The sequence below is a fragment of the Cryptomeria japonica genome, chromosome 9, assembly GCF_030272615.1.
Source record: "Cryptomeria japonica chromosome 9, Sugi_1.0, whole genome shotgun sequence".
In the NCBI taxonomy this organism is placed as follows: Eukaryota; Viridiplantae; Streptophyta; class Pinopsida; order Cupressales; family Cupressaceae; genus Cryptomeria; species Cryptomeria japonica.
The window spans coordinates 246916840-246941444 of record NC_081413.1 but is presented as its reverse complement, the minus strand read 5'-3'; the positions used below and the strand labels follow the sequence as shown (position 1 = coordinate 246941444).

Sequence of the window (24605 nt, the reverse complement as noted above, 5' to 3'; positions counted from 1 at the left end):
TAAAAGCTTTATTGGTGAAGAAGCATTGGAAGCGCCTTGGGCACAAATATGGGGTCACGGAAATTAAGAAACATTCTTTCTTTCAAGGAATTCAATGGCCACTTGTGTTATCTAGACCTTCGCTCAATCTACCTAAGCCAACCCTCAAAATGGCTTTGCCAAATAGTAAACTAAACTTGCGATGGTGATAAAAAATTTCAACACTAGATATGAATGGCTTAAACACCATTGATCACATGTTAGAGATATATTAGTGATAATAAATGTGCTATTTTTTTAGGGAAGATTATCACAACGTAAAATAATTTACACTTCCCCCAAAAAAATATATGTTATTTTTTCTATTGGATATTTAACATAATTTTAATGGAAGTTGATTATGGTGGATATCGAGATTGCACTTCCATGTTTTTAAGCAGACACTTAAGTACCAATGGAAAGGGAATAAGACAATAAAGGTAAAGATATAAGATTTAGTTATAGAAAGTGAACAACGAGAGGCCAAATGCAGTCATGAATAGCTTTACTTGATATCATTATAAGTAAATAAAAAATATAATTTGAGTTAAAGATGTGAAGAAAAATTGTCTTACTAAAGATGTAATTCTTAATTGTGTTTAATATATATTCAATTTGAATCTACGCAAGCATAATATTCTATAATTTATCATATTGTTTATCGATTGATATAGCATGAATTATTATTTTGAGCAACATATGCATAGAACTTGTATGTGTGCGCAACTTTTCAAATATGACTCAAGTTTAATCTTGTTAAAGATGAGACAGGGGTTGTGGTACTAGATTATACATATAGGTAAGGAATCTATTCGAATAGGAGGAAAACTAGCTATAGATTGGTTCCTTGATCATATGAAATGGACAAAGATTAATACTATAATATCTCTAGATAATGTAAAAGGATTCACTGCCCTTGTACCCCTATCTATGCATGATAATAAAATTTTCTAGTGAGATTTATTCGATAAAGACTAACATTTGAAGGCATCTTTAAGGTTAGATGCTGCCCTAAACTATTCTCTATGCAATGAAGAGCTACTTTTCTTGTATCTCATGGTGATAATCAACCAATGAGCAACCCTACAATATTCTAAGTTACTTGTTGTTTTTGTTATCATTTTTCTGGGCATGATAAAGGGCCTTTCCAAATAGGTTTGGTGGTTTAAATTTAATGCATTTGTGCCCTAAGCTTCCTTTAAAACCTTGTTGCTAATATAGTGTTTGAAAGAAGATAAAAGTCTCATTTCTAAAACTATTTTGAATCTCATTATCCCAACAAATTTGGATATAATTGTCTATATGAAGTCTGGCTACATTCATTCTATTTCAAACTGATATTTTCATTGAGTTTTTAGCCCGTGTAGTCTCTTTTGCATGTTGTCCAAGTATTTTCTATGCAGTAAATTGTGAGGCTTAGTTATTTTGGGATGATTGGATACATATTTTGTGGTTTATTTTCTAGCTAACACCTGTTTTGTAGCAATATAGAGAAACTTACTAAAAAATATATCTAAAAGAATGCTAACAAGTGGACTATTTTCTAGAGTTCCATTTGTCTTATCCTTTCAGAATCTGGGCACTATAGACTTGGTTTTGGCTGGTTTTGTAGTATTCCTTATATATTGAGAATCATAATGACCAATTATTCAAAAATTAAATAATTTTAGAGGTAACATACCTTTTTATTTTTTAGTTCCTCTCTTTAGTCCTCTCACAAAGTTTTCTTCAATATTATTCATTGCTACATGTTCATCTTCAACCATCTTTGAAACATTGACTGCAACCTCTTTTCTTTCCGTTTTGATATCTTCCATTTCTTATATTTCAAAGGCATTTTTGGTCAACAATATACTTATCTAAATCATGATTTTTTTCAATAACACACCTCTTAGACTTGTCAGGTTTAGAGTCAACAAAATCTTTGTCACAACATCACCATTTCCTATCTTCCCACCAATACCTCTAATACCATTCATAAGCTCATTTACCGTGTTTATGTAACTTTTGACACCCTTATCACCAACAATCTTTAGACATTCATATTTATGTTTCAAATTAATTAACCTAGTCTACTCTTTTTAAGGATCTCCTTCATATACAAAACTTAACTTATCCAAGATCTCTTTGGCTTCTTTTAACCATGTAACTTTGGATAGTACTGTATCACTTGAAATAATTTGTAATTGCAACTCTAGCCATTGTATTATTCTCATGATTCTTAATTTCATCTAGAGTGAGGTCCAATCTTCAAAGGCTTATAGCCAGATTTGATAATATCCTAGATTCCAATTGCAAAGTTTCCAAATAATATTTCATCCTCTCCTTCCAATAAGATAAATTTGTGTCATCAAACTTTTCTTCTTTGAGATAGATTTCCTATGCCATTCTTGATCTACCTCAAGTGGTTAAGCTTTTCTAAGAGGAACCTTGCTCTAATACTAGTTGTTAAACTGATGACATGACTGAGAGGAGAGGGTAAATTAGTCCAAATATTTTATAGACCTTTAAGCAACATCTAAGAATTTTATAATAGTAGTGGAAAATTTTAACCACCAACACATGAACACGAGATATATGTGAAAACCCCAATAGGGAAAAATCATAGTGATAATAGCACTCACAATATAAATAAAATTGATTACATTATTTTAGCCTTACTACCTACGAGAAACATGCACCTGATGGACTTGCAAGGATAAGGTGCACAACTGTAGGGAAAGATACAACAACTTGCACAACTAAAACTCACTGGTTTGGGTCAAAATGCAAAGAGTTACCAAGAGACACAATGTCTTCTAGAAACAAAAAGAATAGCAAAACTAAACTGAGATCAATCTCTTGATCATGAAATTTTCCTTGAATCACTTTTTCAAGTGACCAATATAATTAAAAACACATTTGACATCAACCACTGTCTTCGAACATTGTCACACTGAATATATCATCATCAAAACTCTTCACAACGTCACCTTCTTCTATCTTTCTACCAACACATTTGATACCATTCACAAGCACAAATTTATCATGTGTATGTAATATTTGACACCCTCATCATCAACCATCTTTAGTCATTCATTTTTATGTTTTAGATTCATTAACATAGCCTTCTTTGTGTTTGGATCTCCTCCATATGCAAAACTTAACTTATCCTAAATCTCTTTGGCTTATTTTAACTATGCAACTCTGGAAAATACCATATTACTTAAACAAATTATAATTTCAGCTCTAGCCTTTGTATTATTCTTATTATTCTTAGCTTCATCTAGAATGAGGTCCATTCTTCAAAGGCTTATAGCCAAATTTGACAATTTTCTAGATTACACTTGGAAAAGTTTCCAAATAAGATGGTGCAGGAGCACCTCATCAACAAGCTATTCATGACCTTGATGATGAATATTAGTACCATTAAGATGTTTTAGAGTGTTTTGTGTTTCATGTATGCACGTAAACCCCACCATCTAAGCCCATGTCACCAATTAGGCAATTTGAGAAGCCAATTAGGGCAATGTAGTAAAGAGGGGTAGTAGATGGTTTAGATTTGTGTTTGATAGGTTTTAGACATGTTTTTTGTGTGTTTGGTCGGTCCATGTGTGTGGATCCCCACCTTAGGAAGTATGACAACTTTGTGAGAAAAGTTGCAAAAATGCAACTTTTGAGTGCAAAATTGTAACTTTTTGTAATTCGGTTGGGGGAAGCCTTTCAACGGCTCCAACCTACTCCAAATTTGGTGGGAAACTGATGGAGAGTTTATAAATCCTTGTGAGCTCTAATCCTAAGGTTGTTGTTGTTGGAGTTAAAGTTTAGGAAGCAATAATAATCAAAATACTTCAGTTTTCCTAGAAAATTCTGAGTTTGCATGTATTGTACATGACTGTACAAAATTATTTGAACCACAAAATCCATGGAGTAGATAGGGAGATGAACTAGTTTTCTTTTGGTGGTGATCTGAGGTCTTAATCATCCTAGAGTAGAGAGAACCCCCCATTTTACTGACTATGACCTGAAAAGTGAGGGTTTGGAGAGGGTTTTGAACCAAAATGGCTTTATCTTTCACTCCGGTCCATTAGAAGACTCTTCCTTTGGAGGGATGCAGGATAAGCCTTTGTATTTTAAATTTTTTTGTGCTTTTTTGCAAGGGAGACCTTGTTGTGTGGAGAAAAGAATAGATTTAGGTAGGAATCTATATGTGACTACCTACGACAAGTTTTAGGACAGTCATCATAATTTGTCTTAGTGATGCATTCCAGGCATGCAACCTTGGAATTAGAAGTTTCCCACTACCCCCCACATGCCTATTAAGTTGATTATTCATTTGGTCTATCGGTAAAGGTATTTGCTTTCAGACCATTGTTGGGATCAATATATCTTCCAAAAGGGTGTCTAAAATACTAAGTTTTTTGTAGGGGTGTGTGGAATATTTTTGAGTTAAATCCAAAACACTAGTATAAAAGGGCTACTAGCTGAAAGGGTAGGTTTACAAAGGAGGTATAAGGATTTGATGCCCAAGATCAAAACCAGTGCTTGAAAAAGGTCTTAGATGTTATGTGTTGGCCAACTATAAAATCCCAAGGAGTAGGGATCACCGATAAAGTACTTTTGAAGAGTTGAAGCCTTTTACTCATCTTGAGTAGGCCCATGACTAGTGAGTGTGTGAGTAGTTTCATCCAAGGTATAGATTCCTTACTTGCAAGACCCTTGTGAGTAGTTTAAGGGTCACTAGCCTAACCTCATTTGGGATTGTCATTAGGAGTTTAGGTAGGCCTCTACATCAAGTGGTATCAGAGCAAAGGAGTGTCCTTTGGAAGAGAAGGAGAAGACAAGATGTCAGAAGAAGAAGGATCCCATGACACACCTTCCAGAATGACCAATGCAGAGTTGAATGTCTTGGTGAAGAAGCAGATGGCAGAGAGAAGAGCAGTCAGAGTTGAGAATCAGGCCTTGAGGAATGAGATGGACCGATTGAAGGAAAAAGTGGAGAGGGGAGAGAGAGACTCTGGAGAAGAAGGGGATAAAGAGGAGATCCCTATGCAGGAAGAGTTAGAGGTACCTATAGATCAGATACCCTTGATGAGTGTCCTCAAGACCATGGAGAGAAGAACAATGGATGTGAAGATGGATCTGTGAGTATTTGCAAGCAAGATGGAGTCTGACATCGTGATGGAGTGGATAGACTCCTTGGATAATGTTTTTGAAAGTGAAGACATACCAGACCACGAGAGGGTGAAGATGGCCCAATCCAAAATGAAAGGGGCTGCACTAACTTGGTGGAATTTCATCCAATATGAGAGGGTGAAAGAGGCAATGAGAAGAATAGCTAATGGACAAAGATGATAGCTTTGGTGAAAGAAGCCTATGTCCCAATGGATTACAATATCCAATTGCATAGGAGGAGACATAATTTAAAAAAAAAAAAGAGATGGACGTGAGTTCCTGTACCAAGGAGTTTATGAAGTTGTGTGTGAGGACTAAGGTGAAAGAGAGTGAATATTAGAAGGTGGCAAGGTATCTCAATGGGTTGAGGTTTACAATCCAAGAAGACTTGAATATACACACCCCAATGACAGTCCAAAAGTGTTTTCAATTGGCACTTAAGGGGGAGGAGAAGTTGAAAAGAAGGCAGGATCATAATGGAAGAGGTAAAGGGAGAAAGAAGAGAGGAGGAAGAGGCCCTTTTCGAGGTAGAGGAAATGGTTTTGGTTATCAAGGAGACTCTAATTAAGAAGGCAATAGAGGAGAGAGCAATTACAATCAAGGAGGAGGCTAAAACCCAAGAGGAAGCTTTAGGGGGAGAAGACCACCCTCTAGAGGGAGATCCCAAGGTAGAGGACCCCCTAGGTGCTAAAATTATAATCAAGAAGGGAATATGGCCAATAGGTGTCCAAAGAAGGCTTCTAGCTCCATGAGAGAAACGAGAAGCAATTTGGTGCAGGAATCTGATTGTCAAAGTATGGCAAGTGCAAGCACTTATCAAAGTGTGAATTCTCCTTATAGTTATGGATATCCTGAAAGAGGGGATGCTCTAATGATGAGGAGAGCAGTAACCACCATGAAATTACCTGACAAGGAGCCTACACAAAGGAAATCTCCTTTCAAAACCACTTGCAAGTTAGGAGGAAAGGTGTGCAAGGTTCTAATAGACTTCGGTTCCACTAAAAATTTTGTATCATTTGAAATGGTAGAGAAGCTAAAAATTAGGAAGATGCCTCACCCTTATCCCTATAAGGTTTCATGGGTCACCCAAGGTCAGCAAGCAGTGGTGGAAGAGAAGGCTTGGGTGGAGTTTCAGATTGGATCTTACAAGGATAGATTTCTTTTTGACATAGCCAAGATGGATGCATGACATCTCTTGTTTGGGAGACCATGGCAGTATGACTTGAAGGCTCATCATGATGGGTTAAGGAACACCTACTCAATCACCAAAGATGGGAAGGGGATAGAACTCTTACCTCTAATAGAGGAAGAGATGGAATCAAAAGGGAAGGATACAAGAGTGTTGATACTAGAAGGTAAACAATTTATGAAGGAGATTGCAGAGAAAGGTGCAGTTTGCTATGCCCTCATGCCTAGACCCAAGGTGTCAAGGAAAGAGCAGTTTGTAGAAGAGAAAGGAGGACCAAATCACATAGACCCAGCAATTAGACAGTTGCTTGATAAACATCAAGGCATCATCTCAGATGGAATGCCAAGGTCCCTACCATCGGTAACGGACATCGGTCATTGCATAGACCTGATCCATAGATCTATAGTGCCAAACAAAGTAGCCTACAAGCTCACCCCAGACTAGAATGCAGAAATGGCAAGGCAGATTGAAGAGTTGCTTGAATTGGGACTGATTGGCAAAATTCTATGCCCATGTGCACTACTAGCAATCCTTGCACCCATGAAAGAAGGCACTTTGAGACTTTGTATAGACTCAAGAGCCATCAACAAGATAACCATAAGGTATAGGTTCCCAATCCCTAGAATAGAGGATTTTCTTGATTGGTTAGGGAGTGCTAAATATTTTACAAAAATGGATCTAAAAGTGGATACCATCAGATTAGAATAAGGCCAAGGTATGAATGGAAAATATCTTTTAAAACTAATGAGGGGTTATATGAATGGAATGTCATGTCATTTGGGTTGTCCAATGCACCTAGTACCTTTATGAGGTTAATGAATGAAGTCTTGGTGGAATTTATAGGAAAATTTGTCATAGTATACTTAGATGATATCTCGATCTTCAGTCACGCAAGGGAAGAGCACCTCAAACATATACATATGGTTCTCAAGAGGTTACATGAATAGAAACTAATGATCAATTTTGAGAAGTGTTTGTTCATGCAGGAAGAGATCATCTACTTGGGTTTTGTGATCTCACAAGGTGAGTTGAAAATGGATCAAGAGAAGGTGAGTGCTATATTGTCTTGGCCTACACCTAGAACTATGAATGATGTCTGGAGCTTCCATGGTTTAGCAACTTTTTCTAGGAAATTCATAAGAGGATTTAGTCATTTTTGTGCACCCATGCTTGATACCATAAAGGAAGGACAAAAGTGCAGGTTTAGTTGGAACAAAGAGGTATATGATTCATTTGAGACATTGAAGAAGAAGGTTGCAGAACAACTAGTCCTTTCCTTACTAGAGTTCAACAAGATATTTCTGGTGGAATGTGATGCAAGTCACATGGCAATTGTAGTAGTACTTAGTCGGGAATGAAGGTCTATTGCTTTCTTCAGTGAAAAGCTAAATGATGCTAAGAAAAGATACCCATCTTTTGACTTAGAGATGTATGCTCTATTACAGTCCTTGAAGAAATGGAGGCACTATTTATTGCCTAAGGAGTTCATAGTTTTTACTGATAATCAGGCACTCAATTTCATAAATAGTCAAGAGAAGCTTAATCACTGGCATATGAAGTGGGTTCAGACCCTGCAAGCCTTCACATTTACCCTCAAGCACAAGAAGGGAGTCAAGAACAAAGTTGTTGATGCTTTGAGTAGAAGAGTCTTGACTGTAAACCAAATCAAGATGGAGAGTGTTGGTATTGATTCCTTGAAGAGTATGTATGTTACTGGTGAAGATTTTGGAGAAATATACAAGGTATGTGAAACTTTGAGTGACCGGTATCATATTGAGTTTTCTGAGTTTTTGATACAAGATGGATTGTTGTTCAAGGGAGTGCAATTGTGTATTCCTAAATGTTCCATGAGGTTGAATATTATTAGGGAGAAGCATTGTGGAGCTATGGCAGGTCATTTCGGTCTTGACAAGGCCCTAGAGCTTGTGAAGAGACATTATTTTTTGTCTAAATTGCAGGGAGATGTGAGAAAGTTTGTAGAAACATGTGTCATATGTCAGAAAGCCAAGGGGAAGTCTACAAATGCAAGTTTATATCAGCCTTTACCCACTCCTTCTAGGCCATGGGAGAGCATAAGTATGGACTTTGTGTTGGGTTTTCCTAGAACAAGGAGAGGATTTGACAGTGTCTTTGTATTAGTGGACAGGTTTAGTAAAATGGCTCATGTCTTACCACGTAAGACTTCTTGTGATGCATCATATGTGACAGACCTATTCTTCAAAGAGATAGTCCGGATACATGGATTTCCCCTTAACATTGTTTCAGAAAGAGATGTGAAGTTCATAGGTCACTTTTGGAGGACTCTTTGGAAGAAGTTGGGAACTAACCTAGCTATCACATCAGCCTACCATCCTCAAATGGATGGGCAAACTAAAGTTGTCAATAGATCATTGGGGAACCTATTAAAGTGTTTAACAAGGAAACATGGAGAGAAGTGGGATACCATTTTGTCATAGGCAGAATTCTCATACAATGACACCATAAATAGGAGTACCGGTAAATCTTCTTTTTAGATTGTTTATGGCATACACCCAAGGGGAGTGTTGGAGTTAAGAGATCTACCCAAAGAAGAAGCCATTAGTGTAGATGGTGAAGCAATTGCATCAGCCACTAAAGAGCTGCATGACCAATTCAAGTCTCATCTCCAACAATCCGTAGTGAAGTATAAAGCTCATGCTATTAAGAAGAAGAGAGATGTATAGTTTAGTGTTGGGGATTTGGTATGGGTACATTTGAAGAAGGAGAGACTACCAGAAGGCAAATACACCAAACTCATGCAGAGGAAGATTTGACCATTTTATATATTGAAGAAGTGTGGATAGAATGCCTATGAGATCCAACTTCCTCCTGATCTTGGATTATCACCCATCTTTAATGTGTGTCATCTTACACTTTTAAAAGGTACTGATAATGAAGAAGAGGAACCAATACAGGTTGCAGTAGACAATGACATTTGAAGTAGGAATCACCTAAGTTGAGCAAAGTGATTGACACTAGAGTCAAAAAGAAGACAAGGAAAAAGGAGTACATTAATTACTTGGTGGCTTGGCAGGATAAACCAGATTCTGAGGCAGTTTGGATGACAAGTGAACAAATATCCAATGATGGAGCAGATTTACAAACTCTTATCTCAAGTGGGCTTGAGCTCTCTTCTCTCGAGGAGTATGGTGCAGGAGCACCTCATCAACAATCTATTCATGAACTTGAGGATGAAAAATAGGACCATTAGGATGTGTTAGAGTGTTTTTTGTTTCATGTATGCACATAAACCCTACCATGTAAGCCCATGTCACCAATTAGGCAATTTGAGAAGCCAATTGGGGCAATGTGGTAAAGAGGGGTAGTAGATGGTTTAGATTTTTTAGTAATAGGTTTTAGAAATTTTTTGTGTTTGTTTGGTTGGTCCATGTGTGTGGATCCCAACCTTAGGAAGTATGATAACTTTGTGAGCAAAATTGCAAAAATGCAACTTTTGAGTGCAAAAGTGCAACTTTTTGTAATTTAGTTGGGGGAAGCCTTTCAATGGCTCCAATCTACTCCAAATTTGGTGGGAAAGTATTGGAGAGTTTTATAATCCTTATGGGATTGATTCCCAAGGTTTCTATTGTTGGAGTTGGAGTTTAGGAAGCAATAATACTTAAAATACTTCAGTTTTCTCATAACATTTTGAGTTTGCAGGTGTTGTACGTAACTGTATGGATTGGTTTGAACCACAAAATCAATGGAGTAGATAGGGAGATGCATTAGTTTTCTTTTGGTGGTGATCTGAGGTCTTAATCATCCTGTAGTAGAGACAACCCTCCATTTTACTGACTATGACCCGGAAAGTGAGGGTTTGGAGAGGGTTTTGAACCAAAATGACTTTATCTTGTACTCCAGTCCATTAGAAGACTCTTCCTTTGGAGGGATACAGGATAAGCCTTTGTATTTTAGCTTTTTTTGTTTTTTGTTATAGGGGAGACCTTATTGTGTGGAGAAAAGAACAGATTTAGGTAGGCATCTCTATGTGACTACCTAGGACAAGTTTTAGGATAGTCATCATAATTTCATTTAGCAATGGATTCCAGGCATGCAACCCTCAAATTAGAAGTTTCTCACTACCCCCCACATTTCTATTGAGTTTATTCTCCATTTATTCTACTGATAAAGGTAGTTTCTTTGGAAAATAGGGCTAATTGCCCCTATTAGTTCTCTTAGCCTCTAAAGGGAGCAGACCATATATTTGTAGATCTGAACAAATCATTTTGGGGATGTATATATCTTCCAAAAGGGTGTCCTAAATGCTAAGTTTTTTGTAGTGTTGTGTGGAATATTTTTGAGTTAAAGCCAAAACACCGGTATAAAAGGGCTACTACCTGAAGGGGTAGGTTTACAAGGAAGGTATAAGGATTTGATGCCCAAGATCAAAACCAGTGCTTGAAAAATGTCTTAGATGTTATTTTTTGGCCAACTATAAAATACCAAGGAGTAGGGATCACCGGCAAAGCACTTTTGAAGAGTTGAAGCCTTTAACTCATCTTGAGTAGGCCCATGACTAGTGAGTGTGTGAGTATTTTCATCCAAGGTGTAGAGTCCATCCTTGCAGGACCCTTGTGAGTAGTTGAAGGGTCAATAACCTAACCTCATTTGGTCTTGTCATTAGGAGTTTGGGTAGGCCTTTGCATCATAAGATTACATCCTCTCCTTCCAATAAGAGAAATTTGAGCCATCAAACTTCGATGCCTTGAAGTAAATTTCATGTGTCATTCTGGATCTAACTTAAGTGGTTAATAATTTAAAAGAGGAATCTTTCTCTAATACCAATTGTTGAACCCATGATAGGACTGAGAGGATATGGGTGAATTAGTCTAGATCTAAGAGTCTTTGATCTAACTCTCCTCAATTAATTACTTTAAATGGGACCTCTTAAATCTTAAATCATTATATTTTCTAAAAAATGTATGATTTAAACAAAAGCTAGGATGTACCAAAAAGTGTAACCTAGTATTTTGGGATCATCCCACATGAATGCCAAATATATGCGAAAAATCCAACAACAAAAAAACATGGTGAGAATAGCACTCACAATATAAATAAAATTGATAACAATCTATTAGGCTTATTGCCAAGGAGAAACATGCACCTAATAAATTTGCAAGGCTAAGAAAAATGAACTTAGGGAAAGATGTAATAACTCGCACAAGTAAAATTGATTGGTTTAGGGAAAGATACAAAGAGCTACCAAAAGACTCACTATCTTGTGGCAACAAAAAAAATAGCTGAATTAAACTCAGAGGAATCTCTTGATCATGAAATTACCCTTAAATTACTATTTCAAGTAACCAATATAATAGAAAACATATTTGACATCAACCACTATCTTAGACCATTGTCACGCTGAATATATAATCATCAAAACTCTTCGTAGAATTTTATAGATCTACATTACCAAATATGGTTGAACATCATTCACATTCACCTGACATCAATTTACACACTACACATGAAACAACTCATGCATTTCCACTTCTTAAATACAAGTTAGATCTTCAAAAACCTAGTTGAGAGTTGACCATAGACATAATATACAATATTACATAAAATAGGCCACCTAGATGAAAAGTACTCAATGTGGTCCACTCCATGAGTTAGAGGGGACCCAAATAAACCACAAAACATCCTTCTAAGTTGAATCCAATGAACTACACATGCTAGCACATCCTCCAAAGTTGGCACCAAATGTCACCTGTAGATAAACAATAAAATTTAGCAACTAGTCAGCCCAAAAATATCTTCAAATGCATATTACTTAACGAAGATTTCTCACAGATGGTGGTGAGACCCATAAAAATGTTCTAATTCAACCTAAAATATATATCTAGACCAAAAGGCTTGATCCAAATAAGATAATCCAACTAGACACACTGGAAACATAACACAAATGAACATACCAAGAATAGACCAAGATAACTCACTTATGGAATAGAAATACCACCAGAGAATTGAATTGAAATACTACATAAACCAAAAAAGCATTTCTCAAAACCAAAACACTTCAATTCATGTATTTGAAAGAAAAAAAATAAATCCTAGACCAATTTCATAGACACTCTTACTACCAAAAAACAACAATAACTAATCTCATCATCTGAGCAATCAGAAGACCTATAGACTTGATAGTAGACTACTCATAAAAATTTGACATTATATTCAAATCCAAACACCATACTATTCACAATCTAGAGGAATATAAATCATTCTACCACTGGGGCATTATGTACTCTTTACTATATATTGAACTTGCCATAAGTGTAACATTCTGGAGACACTTAATACATATTCACCAAGCACAATATAAGCATATGAATGTTTGTACTTCTAATAACCAATCAAAAGAGACACAAAGTCAACAACACTACATATGGACCAAACTCCATCTAGAACAACAAGTTTGACATCAATGACTACATAGCTAAGATTTTGAACAAGAATAAGATGCCACCATAATATTGTTAAATATAGGAATTGATCCCAAAATATTCTATAAATTCATTGTATTTCTTCTCTGACCTTAAGAGTGCCTCCTTGATTTTATCTCTTACTTTATGATAGTAATGGTATTTATCCAAAAATAACTTGTTTAATTCCTCCCATGAACTAGTGGATCTATCAGATTTTCTATGAACCATCACATTATTCAATCTTTTAAGGTTGATGAAAATAGTTTGAGTATTTTTATTATTTAATTTGTAGTCATAGGTTAGATTAAAAAAACATCAAACTTAAAGAGAATTTGATCAAGGTCTTATATGAACATTGCTTGAAAACTAAGTAGAATAGAGGGAGAAATGCTTTCAATGAGACATTTTCATCAAGGGTTCAAATTACTTTGATAGGTCCATTATGAATCTCTCCACCCTCCTTTCTTTAGGGTCATTATGATAATCTTTGTTATTTCTTGATTGTTCTTTTTAGGGTCTTAATAATAATTTTGAAGTTTCTCTTGGTTATAAGCTATTAATTACAATGTTCTTCTCTTAAAATTATATATTTTTTGTCTTTGTACAAAGCTATAAGTTAAAATACTGAGAAGTTTGTCCAAGGAAAGATATATGCTTGGTTATTGGTAGAATATATAAAAACATTCAAGGTAAGTTATAGATAACCATTCATATCAAATTCAAACACTTAAGATAGATTGGTCCATATTTGTAAAAATCATTGCTAGAATCACAAAAGTAAACTAAATAATTAGGAGGAAAAAATAATTTTAATACATTTAATTGATAAGTTGTCATGGAAATAGTTAAACCATAACCAACCAAAACCAGAACCAGTAAATCAAAAAACATCCCAACAATAGGGGACGAATGATCCTATCGAATGTGAGGGACAATACAAAATATCAACTAAGTGGCCATATCATGCAAACAAACATTTATGAGTAAGAACCCTAACTAAGAAAAAACCAAACAAAGACAGAATCCCTAAGAGATTTTATCTATAGAACCTATGAAAAGGGGCCATCAAAAAGAACCAAAATAGAATAGAACCAAAACTAAGATAGGGGCACCTTGAAGAAAATTAGTCCAATGCCTAAACAAAGGAGGAAGACAAAGAGAAAGGTGCATAGCCAAAAGAGGGGGAAGCCACCATTGCAAGCTCCATTTCATGAACCTGGTCACCATCGTGATCACTTGAGCTTGAAGATGTTTCCACATTATCGTTTGCATTTAAACTCTCCATAAATTTGTAGTCGAGTACCCATTCCTCATTCTAATCCACATTATCACTGATAATGTTGAAGACAATTAAACCATCTATTGTGAATCTCATTAACTATTTGAGAAATTGAATACTTCTCTTGATGATAGCTAATTTGAAATCCCAAAAGGTTTTATTCCAAACAAAGAGAATTGGGAATCTAGGAGTAGGGATACCAACCTCCATTCTGATGACATAATGTATCTTGTAGGGTATGGTTAGATCCTTTTTGATGATATCAAAACCTTGTCCAATTTACCCAAGAAATTTACTTTTAAGACCCTTCTATAGTGTGTTTTTGTAGCGACCTTTGATTCCCTAACCATGAGGGTCATGGAAAGAAAAAGGCAGAAATGTTTGTATTGACTCTGTAGTGGTGGGTAGTTCTAATGAATTCACCCCTAAGAAAATGGCAGACAACATGGAAGAAAATTTAATGAGAATAATTGACTACCATACCAAGCCGTTTGTGAGTAATCGGGTCAAGAAAGAACATCTTCCACTTTGAAGTGATGAGGGTGATTGATGTATCCATTCTAAGAGAAATGGGGAAATGCAGGACAAATGGTTTGAAAAGGATGGAAGAACTTAGAGAATGTCAACAACTCTCCTGAGGGATGAGAGAAAACAAAAAATAATCCAACTTGCTTGAGAAGCCAAGCTCAAAAAATAGATCTCATAAAGGAATCAAGGATGAAGAAGTCTAATCAACATTAAGCCAAATCTATGAAAATATCTTGCTTAAAGGAGAAGAAATTAAATGCAAGAAAGGTGACCAAAAAACAAAAAAGAGGAGAGACAAATAAAGCCTAGATAAAAATAGAAAGAACAACCAAGATAACTATCTCATAAAAAGGGATGGTTTGTATAATTTCAATGGCCAACCAAAAGGAGGAACATTAATGAGGCCAAAGGGCAATAGAAAGCTAGCTCAACAAACCCAAGGCAAAAAGACCAATCCTTGCCAACCTCAAGAAACCGTCAACTCAAGGCATTAATGAACTGGAGTATCTAAACACTCAAAGTAATAAGCTGATTAAATTTTATGGAAAGCTTAGAAATTACACCACCATCATCACTTTAAACATTAAATACACTGCCAACTTTAAGTGGTCTATGTACATAGGTAATGATGATGACAAAAAATTGAATATGAAAGTAAAAAATCCCACCAATGGGGAAGAATGGAGCAACTATATTTGGGGTTCCCATTTTATATTAGAAGCCATATCCAGCCCTACAACAAATGCCAAAAATAACAAAAATAATAATGAATAAGATTTAAATCTATGTTCATCAATATCGTCTGAACCCAAAATACTGAATTCTAATATGTCTTCCACTAAATTGCTCCCAGAAAAACAACCTTATGGTAAACTCAGTGATGGGGGACTTGTGTGGTTTCACTGGGTAACCTGTTGGATTTTAGAAGTCAGCTCTTCATTCATTTGGGGGCAGAAAAGTGAAAGGAAGGAACATTAAAAATAAAACCATTCTAAAGTGATGCGCTGAATTATTATTTTTGTCAAACTTAAGAGCACAGAGAACTTCAAATGCATGTCATTTTGAGGCCCATTCCATATTCTACATGTCCCAAACACTAATTAAAATACATCCAAACATTATTCTTAACAAAAAGCAACATACGTCATGCATCTACTAGATAAAAAGTATAAGAACATGATTTAATCAGTATAATCTTAAGCATTTATTGCTAAAGTTAAGCCAAAATTTTAAAGATGCACAAAAAACTATCAATGCACACCGAATAAACTAATCTCAAAGGTCGTAGACACAATTTGATTATCCTATTCCAAAATTACAATAATAGATTAGAGGCTAAATTCCCTTCTTGGAAAGACTCCATGGACCTTCTCCTCTGCTCACGGAAACATTTGTTAATGGGTGGAAAAATGGGGTTTTGAGGGATTATGGTGCTGAATTCTAGCTGGATCATAACCTAGTGGCAACGGTTATGGGTATGGCGATGAATGGTAAAAGGTTCCACAGAGATAGGAAAACTAGGGAGGAAGACATGGCAAATTTTTTTGACAAAGATAAGGAGCATTCAAGAGTCAATAAAATGGCTGATGGTGACTACAACAAGAAAGATCTTATGGCTCCCTAAGCGAATATGGCTGAGTTCATCATGAGGTACATTACACTTGATGGCAGATACGCCAATATCTTTTCCTACCATTTTACCATTTTGAATCACTTTAGGCATGGTAAAGTCATTTCTATTCCTTTCTATCTGGCCTCTTCTTTGAAGAATAGTCTTGAAAAACATGTTGAGAATCCAAATAATCTGGTCCTCCATGAAGGGCTTATTGTGATCATTATGGAGTACACTAGGACCCATGAAGTTGTGTCCTCTCTCTCTGAGAAAGGCCAAATCCCACATACTAATATTCAGGAAGTCTCTGATTCGAATATGGAAATGGAGGATAGTGGGAGTGCCAAACCTTTTTATGACCTTGATTATAAGCCGGTTGAAGAAGGTGAATTGTTGGTCACCCCTGGAACTAGAAAGAATCCCCCTAGATGGGTAACCAAAATATAAATAAACCAGCAAGCTAATTTCTGAGCCTTCTTCTAAAAAGAAGAAGCTTGCAGTTAAGGACTATGGTCCCAAGACCCTGGACTAGGGAATTAAACTGGACATTCCTCTTAATGTCCTAGAGGAAAAGTAGGGGACTCTACGTAAAGAAGTGGACAGTGGGTTACAGAAGAATAGTACTCTGATGAACCTGCTGATGGAAGCGACTAGAAGCCAGGAGAGATGCTAGAAGTGGGTGAAGGAAATTGATACCCTCAAAGAGGGGATTAAGGAAATAATAGATATCTTCACTACTACGCCTAAGCCTAGCAACTCTGAGAAGCTCATGATCATGACCCAGAAGCTCTCCCAAGATGTCGAGGTTATGAAATGCAACCATGAACAAAGAATTGAAAAGGTAGAACAGTCTATGGCAGAGATAAACAAAAACCTCAAGAACCTAGTCAACATAAGCAAGGAGGCCATAAATAATAGTATGGAGGGGCATGAAAAGATCAATGTCATGGTTGCAGAGTACAGACTCATTCACAGTGATCTTGAGAGAGATCTTGGAGGTGAAGACATTGTTGCTGGCAGCAACAAAACCACATGCCCTAGCTCTAGGACTAGAAGTCAGAGCAGCAATAAGGGCATCTTTAGGTTCATTATGGAGGAATTGGAGGAAATAAACAAGATTACTATGTAGAAGAACAAGGAGCTGGTGCACTCTCTTAATTGAGTGTTTTTGTTTTGTTGTCTATGCCTCTTTTTTCTTTCATGTTTGTTATGGGGTGCTCCCATGTTTTGCTGTTGGTTTCTATTTGGCTGGCTGATGGCCAGATTCTGTAAAACTTTTGGTTTTGGGTCCATGTAAAACCCATTTATCTTTATCAAAAACAAACATTGCACTTCTTATAGAACGGGACCTAACAGTCGAGAACTGAAAAGCAAGAAAATAATCTTCAAAAGATATCACTTGTACTTCCTTGACCCCCATGGCAATACCCAAACATGTAGGCAAAACTGCTCTCAGCCTCTAGCAAAACTGCATCCACCATTCTGTTATTCGGATCAAAAAGGATCCGAGTGGTTCTTTTGCAATAGCCTAAGTTTCAAAATATCTAGAATGTAGTCCCAAAAATGATTAGTGGCTACCCGTGATGCTGCCCCTGCTAACTGAATGTCCGAAGCCTTTAGACTACTTCTCTGAAAGACACATGGCTATAGGAGGGAAAGAGTTGGGCCTTGACAATGTTGTTTGTAACTAGTTTGAAAATTAATTATAAAGCAAAAATCAAATTACCCAAGGCAACATTTGATTTTTTGCTAAATAGGGTTGGGCCCACCTTTACTTGTATCCACACCCAAAGGTAGCGTGGGCATTCAAACTAATACTGGCGCCAAATTCAATATATGGCCGACCCTATATGATATAAGGTGGAAGCATTCAAATATATATATATATATATTAGTGTGGGAAATCAAATTTGAAGTTGGCACCAATTACTTATTGGGCTGGCCCAATAAGTCAGCAAGCACCATATATATGGTGTCATTTGGAGTGCATAAAATAAGTTTTTCAAGTAAATAATTATGCTCCAAAAGATTGATGCAAACTCTACCTTTGCCCTATGGTGCAAAATTCTCCAGTCATATAGTGCAAACCTTCTCATCTATTATGTGCAATCAGTATATGAAGAATCTGAGCCAACTTGGTGTGAACTATCTCTGCTATTAGGAGCAATCCATGCCTGAAGAATTTGATCCATTGTATGTGAAGAACTGATGCTATATAGAGTAAAGGTGAATCCCATTCATGGGCATATTCCTAGATGCAAATACCTCCATTAAAGAGTGCAGAATTTATCATCAAAAGGTGCAGACCTGTGTACTTCTTATTGATATTGAAGACAGGTTATCAAAGCTCTAAGACATCATATCAAACCTAGAGCAGATCTAAAGAAGAAGGATGTTTATATCTGATTTGGTGCAGTCTTGGTCAAGCTTGTGTGCTGACCTAGTTACCAAATTAGAACAAATAGATTTTTGTTTGTTCATCATCATTAGCATTAAAGGGATAAGTATTGTAATCTATCCAATTGGTGACAATCAGATCTGAGGATCATTCCTTGTTGGGTTTTCCTCCAAGAGGGAGGTTTTCCAAGGTAACTCGTGTTTTGTGTTATATTGTTTATGCATTTCATTTAGACTATGTTTGTTTAATTATTCAGCTAACCTTCATGTTAATATTAAGTTGTCAAAGATACAATTCTGATTTTTGTTCTTACTGTTAATCTAAGACCTAAAATCCAACATGGTATCAGAGCTAAGGTCATACTAACATTCAAATTTCAGTAAAGTTTTTATCGTTTTTTAGATTTAGATGATAGTAGGGTTGAAGAGAGACTTGATGGGGCACTCACCTTTGCCTCTCGAAAGGTTCGTACTACTTTCACCCTTAAGGAGAATATTTTTCTAAAGGTTGGGAATCAGGTTGAAGAGTAAGGGCATTAGCAGGTCCACATCATGGGTATGCAGGATTCAAGAGATGCCTTCAAGAAAGGCTCACTTCTCTTGAACATTTGCTTTGATGTACTTTTCTATTATGACCCTAGTTGGGGTCCTATCTAAAGATAAGGTCATTCTAACTTATTTTCTTTCACATTAAGAGTATTATCGAGGGTTTGCATATTTTCTAGGCTTTGTAATTTTCCTTGTGATAAGTATTCTTGTCCAAACCCTAGATTGACATATTTTTCATGATCCTTAACCCCTAATGTGATATGATTGAATATTGACAATGGTTGAAGTTTTTTAAATGATAGACTTATTTTGCTTCTAGATATCCAACATCTATTATTGGACCTAGGTGTTGCTGGACATAAATTGCAAATCTTCTCTTGTTCCATTATTGTTGTCTTGTGCTCCTAATGTCATAGAAAGGCTTCTTTCGATTGGCCTTGATCATTTCTTCACCTTGGCATGGTATGTCAATTATTGTTGAATAGTGCTTCCCTAGACAATGATTTATCTATACATGAGAGCAACATATCATTGTTAATTAGTTATGATGATGTGTTGATAGTTGAAGTTAGTTTGTGTTCAGTAAAATAGCATATGCAGTAAAAGATGAATGTTTCAATACAATAGTGGTTTCTTCTTCTTTATTCATATGCTTGTGATTTTGAGATGCCTCAGGTTGAGGTAAGCATTTCACTTGATAGTTTTGGGCCTCTTCCATCCTAGTTGAATATAATTAGGTTCTTGCCCGGCTAAGTATGAAGACTTTGTTCTACTTGATATTATATGTACATGATCAACCATATTGTGATTAATCTATAAGACTCTTTCAAGTTTGGCTATTCAGATATTGACTTAGTTATATATTAGCCTCATCCATCTCTCAGGGTCAAAGGTGAAGGTTATTTGAAAAAAAAAAAAAAAAAATCCTTGGTAAGGTTGATTTTGACAATTTATGACTCGAGTTGTAATTGATCTCTTCTGAGTTCAAGTTATATCCTTTAGGAAAATTAAAATTCCACTCGTGATATTAGTACAATCAGGATGAAACTCATAACTACATTTTTGTAGTAATATTAATATCTCTTAATCCATGAATATTTGTATGTGTTTGATACTTCACAGGTTGCTATGCCTCTTTGCTGAGATAAAGGTGGCCTCTCAGTCTTCAGAGGTTCTTAGGGCTAAGAATGCTGGAGGATTTCCAATCAATGAAAGAGATAAGCTTTCCTTGCGTTTGATGATTTCTCTTCAAGATAGTTCTTGCTTCAAAGTTTCAGAGGGATCTTGAAAAAGGTATGAAAGCCTATACAAACCTTCAACTCATTTACTTACTGAAGAAGATGTCCAAAGGTATGCCATAGGTCCTTTCACAGAATGTGAAAATAAGAGAAAAGCAAATTAGCATCTTCAGTTTTATATATGTCTGGTTCTTTTGTTAATTGTTATATTTGGTTAAGGATTAAGGAGTCCTAGGATTCCCACAATCCTCAATGAATACTTGGTATAAAAGAATTGACAATCATTTATTAAGCGTAGGGTTTTGTAATATATTGTGAATTCTTATTTCTGATGTGGATGAATTAAGAATCTAAAATTTAATGCTTTACTTTCTAGGGTTAGAAGTATGTCCAGGATCTAACCAAGTATTCTAAGTCAAGTATACTATTGATATTTGATGGATTGTAAACATTTATGTAAACTAACTTAGAGAAGTTGAGGATGTCTACAGCTAAGTCTGATTTATAGATCCATCTGAAGACAGGCAGTTGATTATTGGGTTCTTCAGCTAATTCATGATCAAGGTTGTGTATGTTGTTCTTGGCAAGCATACCCTAAAGTATTTTTGCTAAGCATATATGATTGTGAGTTGAAGCTGTTATCACCTAGAGTATTGGACAAGAAGTGACACAAATAGGAAAGACACTTCAAACACCTTGTTCCAGCTTGGAAACTCTATGATCTATTAGGACTACAGTAAACAGTCCTCAGTTGTACTAAGTATTGCCGAAGCTGAATTCATTAGAGCATGAACTGTATCAAGGAAACTGTGTGGCTTTTCGAATTCTTGTTGAATTGTTTCTTATAATTATTTATTATCAGGGTTGTATAGTGATACTTGACAATTCAATGTCTTATGACAGGTCAATCCTATGTTGCACATGTTCTCACCAAGTCTTTTGAAGCTTGAATACTTCATAAGATAGACTTGGAGCTATGGAGAACACTACCTTGGTTGAGAAGAAGTCTCAACCTCAGTGATGCATTGTGTTGCATCAACCACCCTCTTTGGGCTATGTAAGGTGGATCCAATCTATGCTTGTGTGCTAGATGGAATCTCATCCTATGCTTGTGTGCTGGATGAAAGATGTGCTAGATCCACTCTATGCTTGTGTGCTAGATGCAATCTCATCCTATGCTTGTGTGCTAGATGAAAGATGTGCTAGATCCACTCTATGCTTGTGTGGCAGATGAAACTTCATCCTATGCTTGTGTGCTGGATGGAAGGTTTGCTTGATGGAAGGTGTGCTAGATGGAAGATTATGGTTATTCCCTTCTTTGCTTGTGTGCAAGATTATGAATTTTTGATGTTATACTCTTCTGTGGGAGAAGATTGAGGTAAAGGTATTACACTCTTCTCTAGGTGAAGATTAAAGGAGAATACTGTGTGCAAGATGTAAATAAAGAACATTAAAATGGAAGTTCTCCTTCATTCTTAGCAGACAATGAATGGCAATGCAAGATGAATACTATGGGTTATTATTCGTGGTGTTATTTCTGGCTACTTGTTATAATCCTCTCTAAAAGAGTGTTGGCTAATTTCAGAATACAAGATATAGATTGCATGTATTACTTAGGGTTGGGCCCTAATCATGTAACTTGGTTGTAAGATTATTTTTCTCCCTAGTTAAGAGGGAGTGTTGTTTGTAACTAGTTCAAAAATTAATTATAAAGCAAAAATCAAATTACCCAAGGCAACAATTGATTTTTTGCTAAATAGGGTTGGGCCTGCCCTTTCTTGTATCCACACCCAAAGGTAGCATGGGCATTCAAACTAACATTGGCGCCAAATTCAATATATGGCTGACCCTATACGATAAAAGGTGGAAGCATTCAAATATATATATATTAGTGTGGGAAATCAAATTTGAAGTTGGCGCCAATTACTTATTGGGCCGACCCAATAAGTCAGCAAGCACCATATATATATGGTGTCATTTGGAGTGCATAAAATAAGTTTTTCAAGCAAATAATTCTGCTCGAAAAGATTGATGCGAACTCTACCTTTTCCCTATGGTGTGAAATTCTCCAGTCGTATAGTGTGAACCTTCTCAGCTATTATGTGCAATCAGTATATGAAGAATCTGAGCCAACTTGGTGTGAACTATCTCTGCTGTTAGGAGCAATCTGTGCCAGAAGAATCTGATCCATTGTATGTGAAGAACTGATGCTATATAGACTTAAGGAAAATCCCGTTCATGGGCATAATCCTAGATGCAAATACCTCCATTAAAGAGTGCAGAATTCATCATCAAAAGGTGCAGACCTGTGTACTTCATATTGATATTGAAGACAGGTTATCAAAGCTTTGAGACATCATATCAAACCTGGAGCAGATCTAAAGAAGAAGGATGTTTATATCTGATTTGGTGTAGTCTTGGTCAAGCTTGTGTGTTGACCTAGTTACCAGATTAGAACAAATAGATTGTTGTTTGTTCATCATCATTAGCATTAAAGGGATAAGTATTGTAATCTATCCAATTGGTGACAATCAGATCTGAGGATCATTCCTTGCTGGGTTTTCCTCCAAGAGGGAGGTTTTCTAGGGTAACTCATGTTTTGTGTTATATTGTTTATGCATTTCATTTAGACTATATTTGTTTAATTGTTCAGCTAGCCTTCATGTTAATATAAGTTGTTAAAGATACAATTCTGATTTTGTTCTTACTGTTAATCTGAGACCTAAAAACCAACAGACAAAACTGCGATCTCATAACCTCCTAAGGAGTTGCCACGTATCACAATAGCCTCATTGTAAAACTGTGGGCCAAGCTTTGCGGGTTCAAAAAGACAAAATGCCATGCATTAGATGAATGCATCTCTTCAGCAAGGAAAAGAAAGAGGCGCCGAGAATGCGCATTGTGCCAACCTATGGTAGGCATGTGCAAACCTATCAGAACATAGCATGGATAAATAAAGTCCACAATTACTGAATCAAAGGAATTAATCTCCTCCAAAACTTTCCCAAGCAAAGAATTGAGCCTCCAATTTGGAGTATAGCCCGCCCTCAAGGCATTGATAATAATTGCAAAGTCTCCTTCAATGTCCAAGTGTTTTATAATTGATAAGCCTAATTTTATAATGAAAAATAACTTAAAAAATAATTTACCATCAACTTTAAAAATAAATACATTTATTTATTTAAACACTCACATTCAATTATAAATCCCAACACATATTTCTATAATTAATTATTACTAATATTTCAATTTCATCAAATTACATTTATTAAAAATACATTTATATTCTTATACTACTATTTGAGACGACCTTAAAATAAAAAAATAAGATCCACTATCCCCATTAAAACCCCATCTTACGTGAACCCAAATTTGAGCTAATTGGTTGTAATTCTAAGAAAAAAACTCCCCTTTTCATTAAATTTTTTATTCCATTCACCACCTCATGATGTTTTAGAGCTGCACTTTCGTTACCTTCCTTGGATCGTCACGTCGGCTGTCTTTAGCCAAACTTGTATTTTCTTCATCACCATATAAAATTTTAACACTCATTGCAGTCATCCATATGCAGGGAAATAAGCAATCCCACCAAGTGCGTGATTGTATAAAGCAATCCCACCTCTGCAAAGCTCTCAAATCGTTAAACTGAGAGCCCACGTAGAAATGGAAGAAGCAAGCGGTAATGTGTTCAGGAAATCTGGGCGTGGAGATTTGTTAAGAACAAGGGCAATCCGAAGAGCTAGCGATGCAGATCATAGGCTGAGACTGAGCCAATTCAAGATTCTCAAGGAAACAGGCCGCCATGGCATGGGAACACAGTATTTGGCACAACTACGAGGCACCCAAATTTACTACTCCATGAAAGTCATGGACAAGCATCAACTTGCAAGCCAAGGAAAGTTAAAAAGCGCCCAGAATGAAAAGGAAATCCTGCAAATGCTTGATCATCCATTCGTACAGCCTTTGTATTGTTATTTTGAGACTGAAACTTCCTTTTATGCAGTCACAGACTATTGCCCTGGTGGAATAAACCTTTGTTCCCTTAGGGAATTGTATCCTGGAAACTATTTTCCCGAAGACACTGCAAGGTAAGGGCTTTTTGTTGTTTTCTAATAAACAGTTTCAGGCATTCTAGGGTTTCCAAATATTTAGGGTTTCGCCTTTTGATGTTTCCTTTATGTAATAAACAGTTTTAAGCATT

At 36.1% G+C, this 24605-nt stretch overlaps 1 protein-coding gene across 2 annotated transcripts in view; it reads left to right on the top strand.

Moving 5' to 3' along the window:
• The window catches only part of LOC131049983 (serine/threonine-protein kinase AGC1-7-like), an 86750-nt gene that overhangs the window by 61120 nt on the left and 1025 nt on the right, over positions 1–24605 (top strand). The window contains exons 2-3 of one of the 2 annotated variants that reach the window (XM_057984103.2): positions 20289–20459; positions 21308–24492. In XM_057984103.2, coding sequence (XP_057840086.2) covers positions 24068–24492 — 425 coding nt within the window. In that variant the 5' untranslated portion in view covers positions 20289–20459; positions 21308–24067. Of the gene's footprint in view, positions 1–20288; positions 24493–24605 lie in introns of both variants that reach the window. The other variant, XM_057984102.2, reaches the window with a different exon arrangement.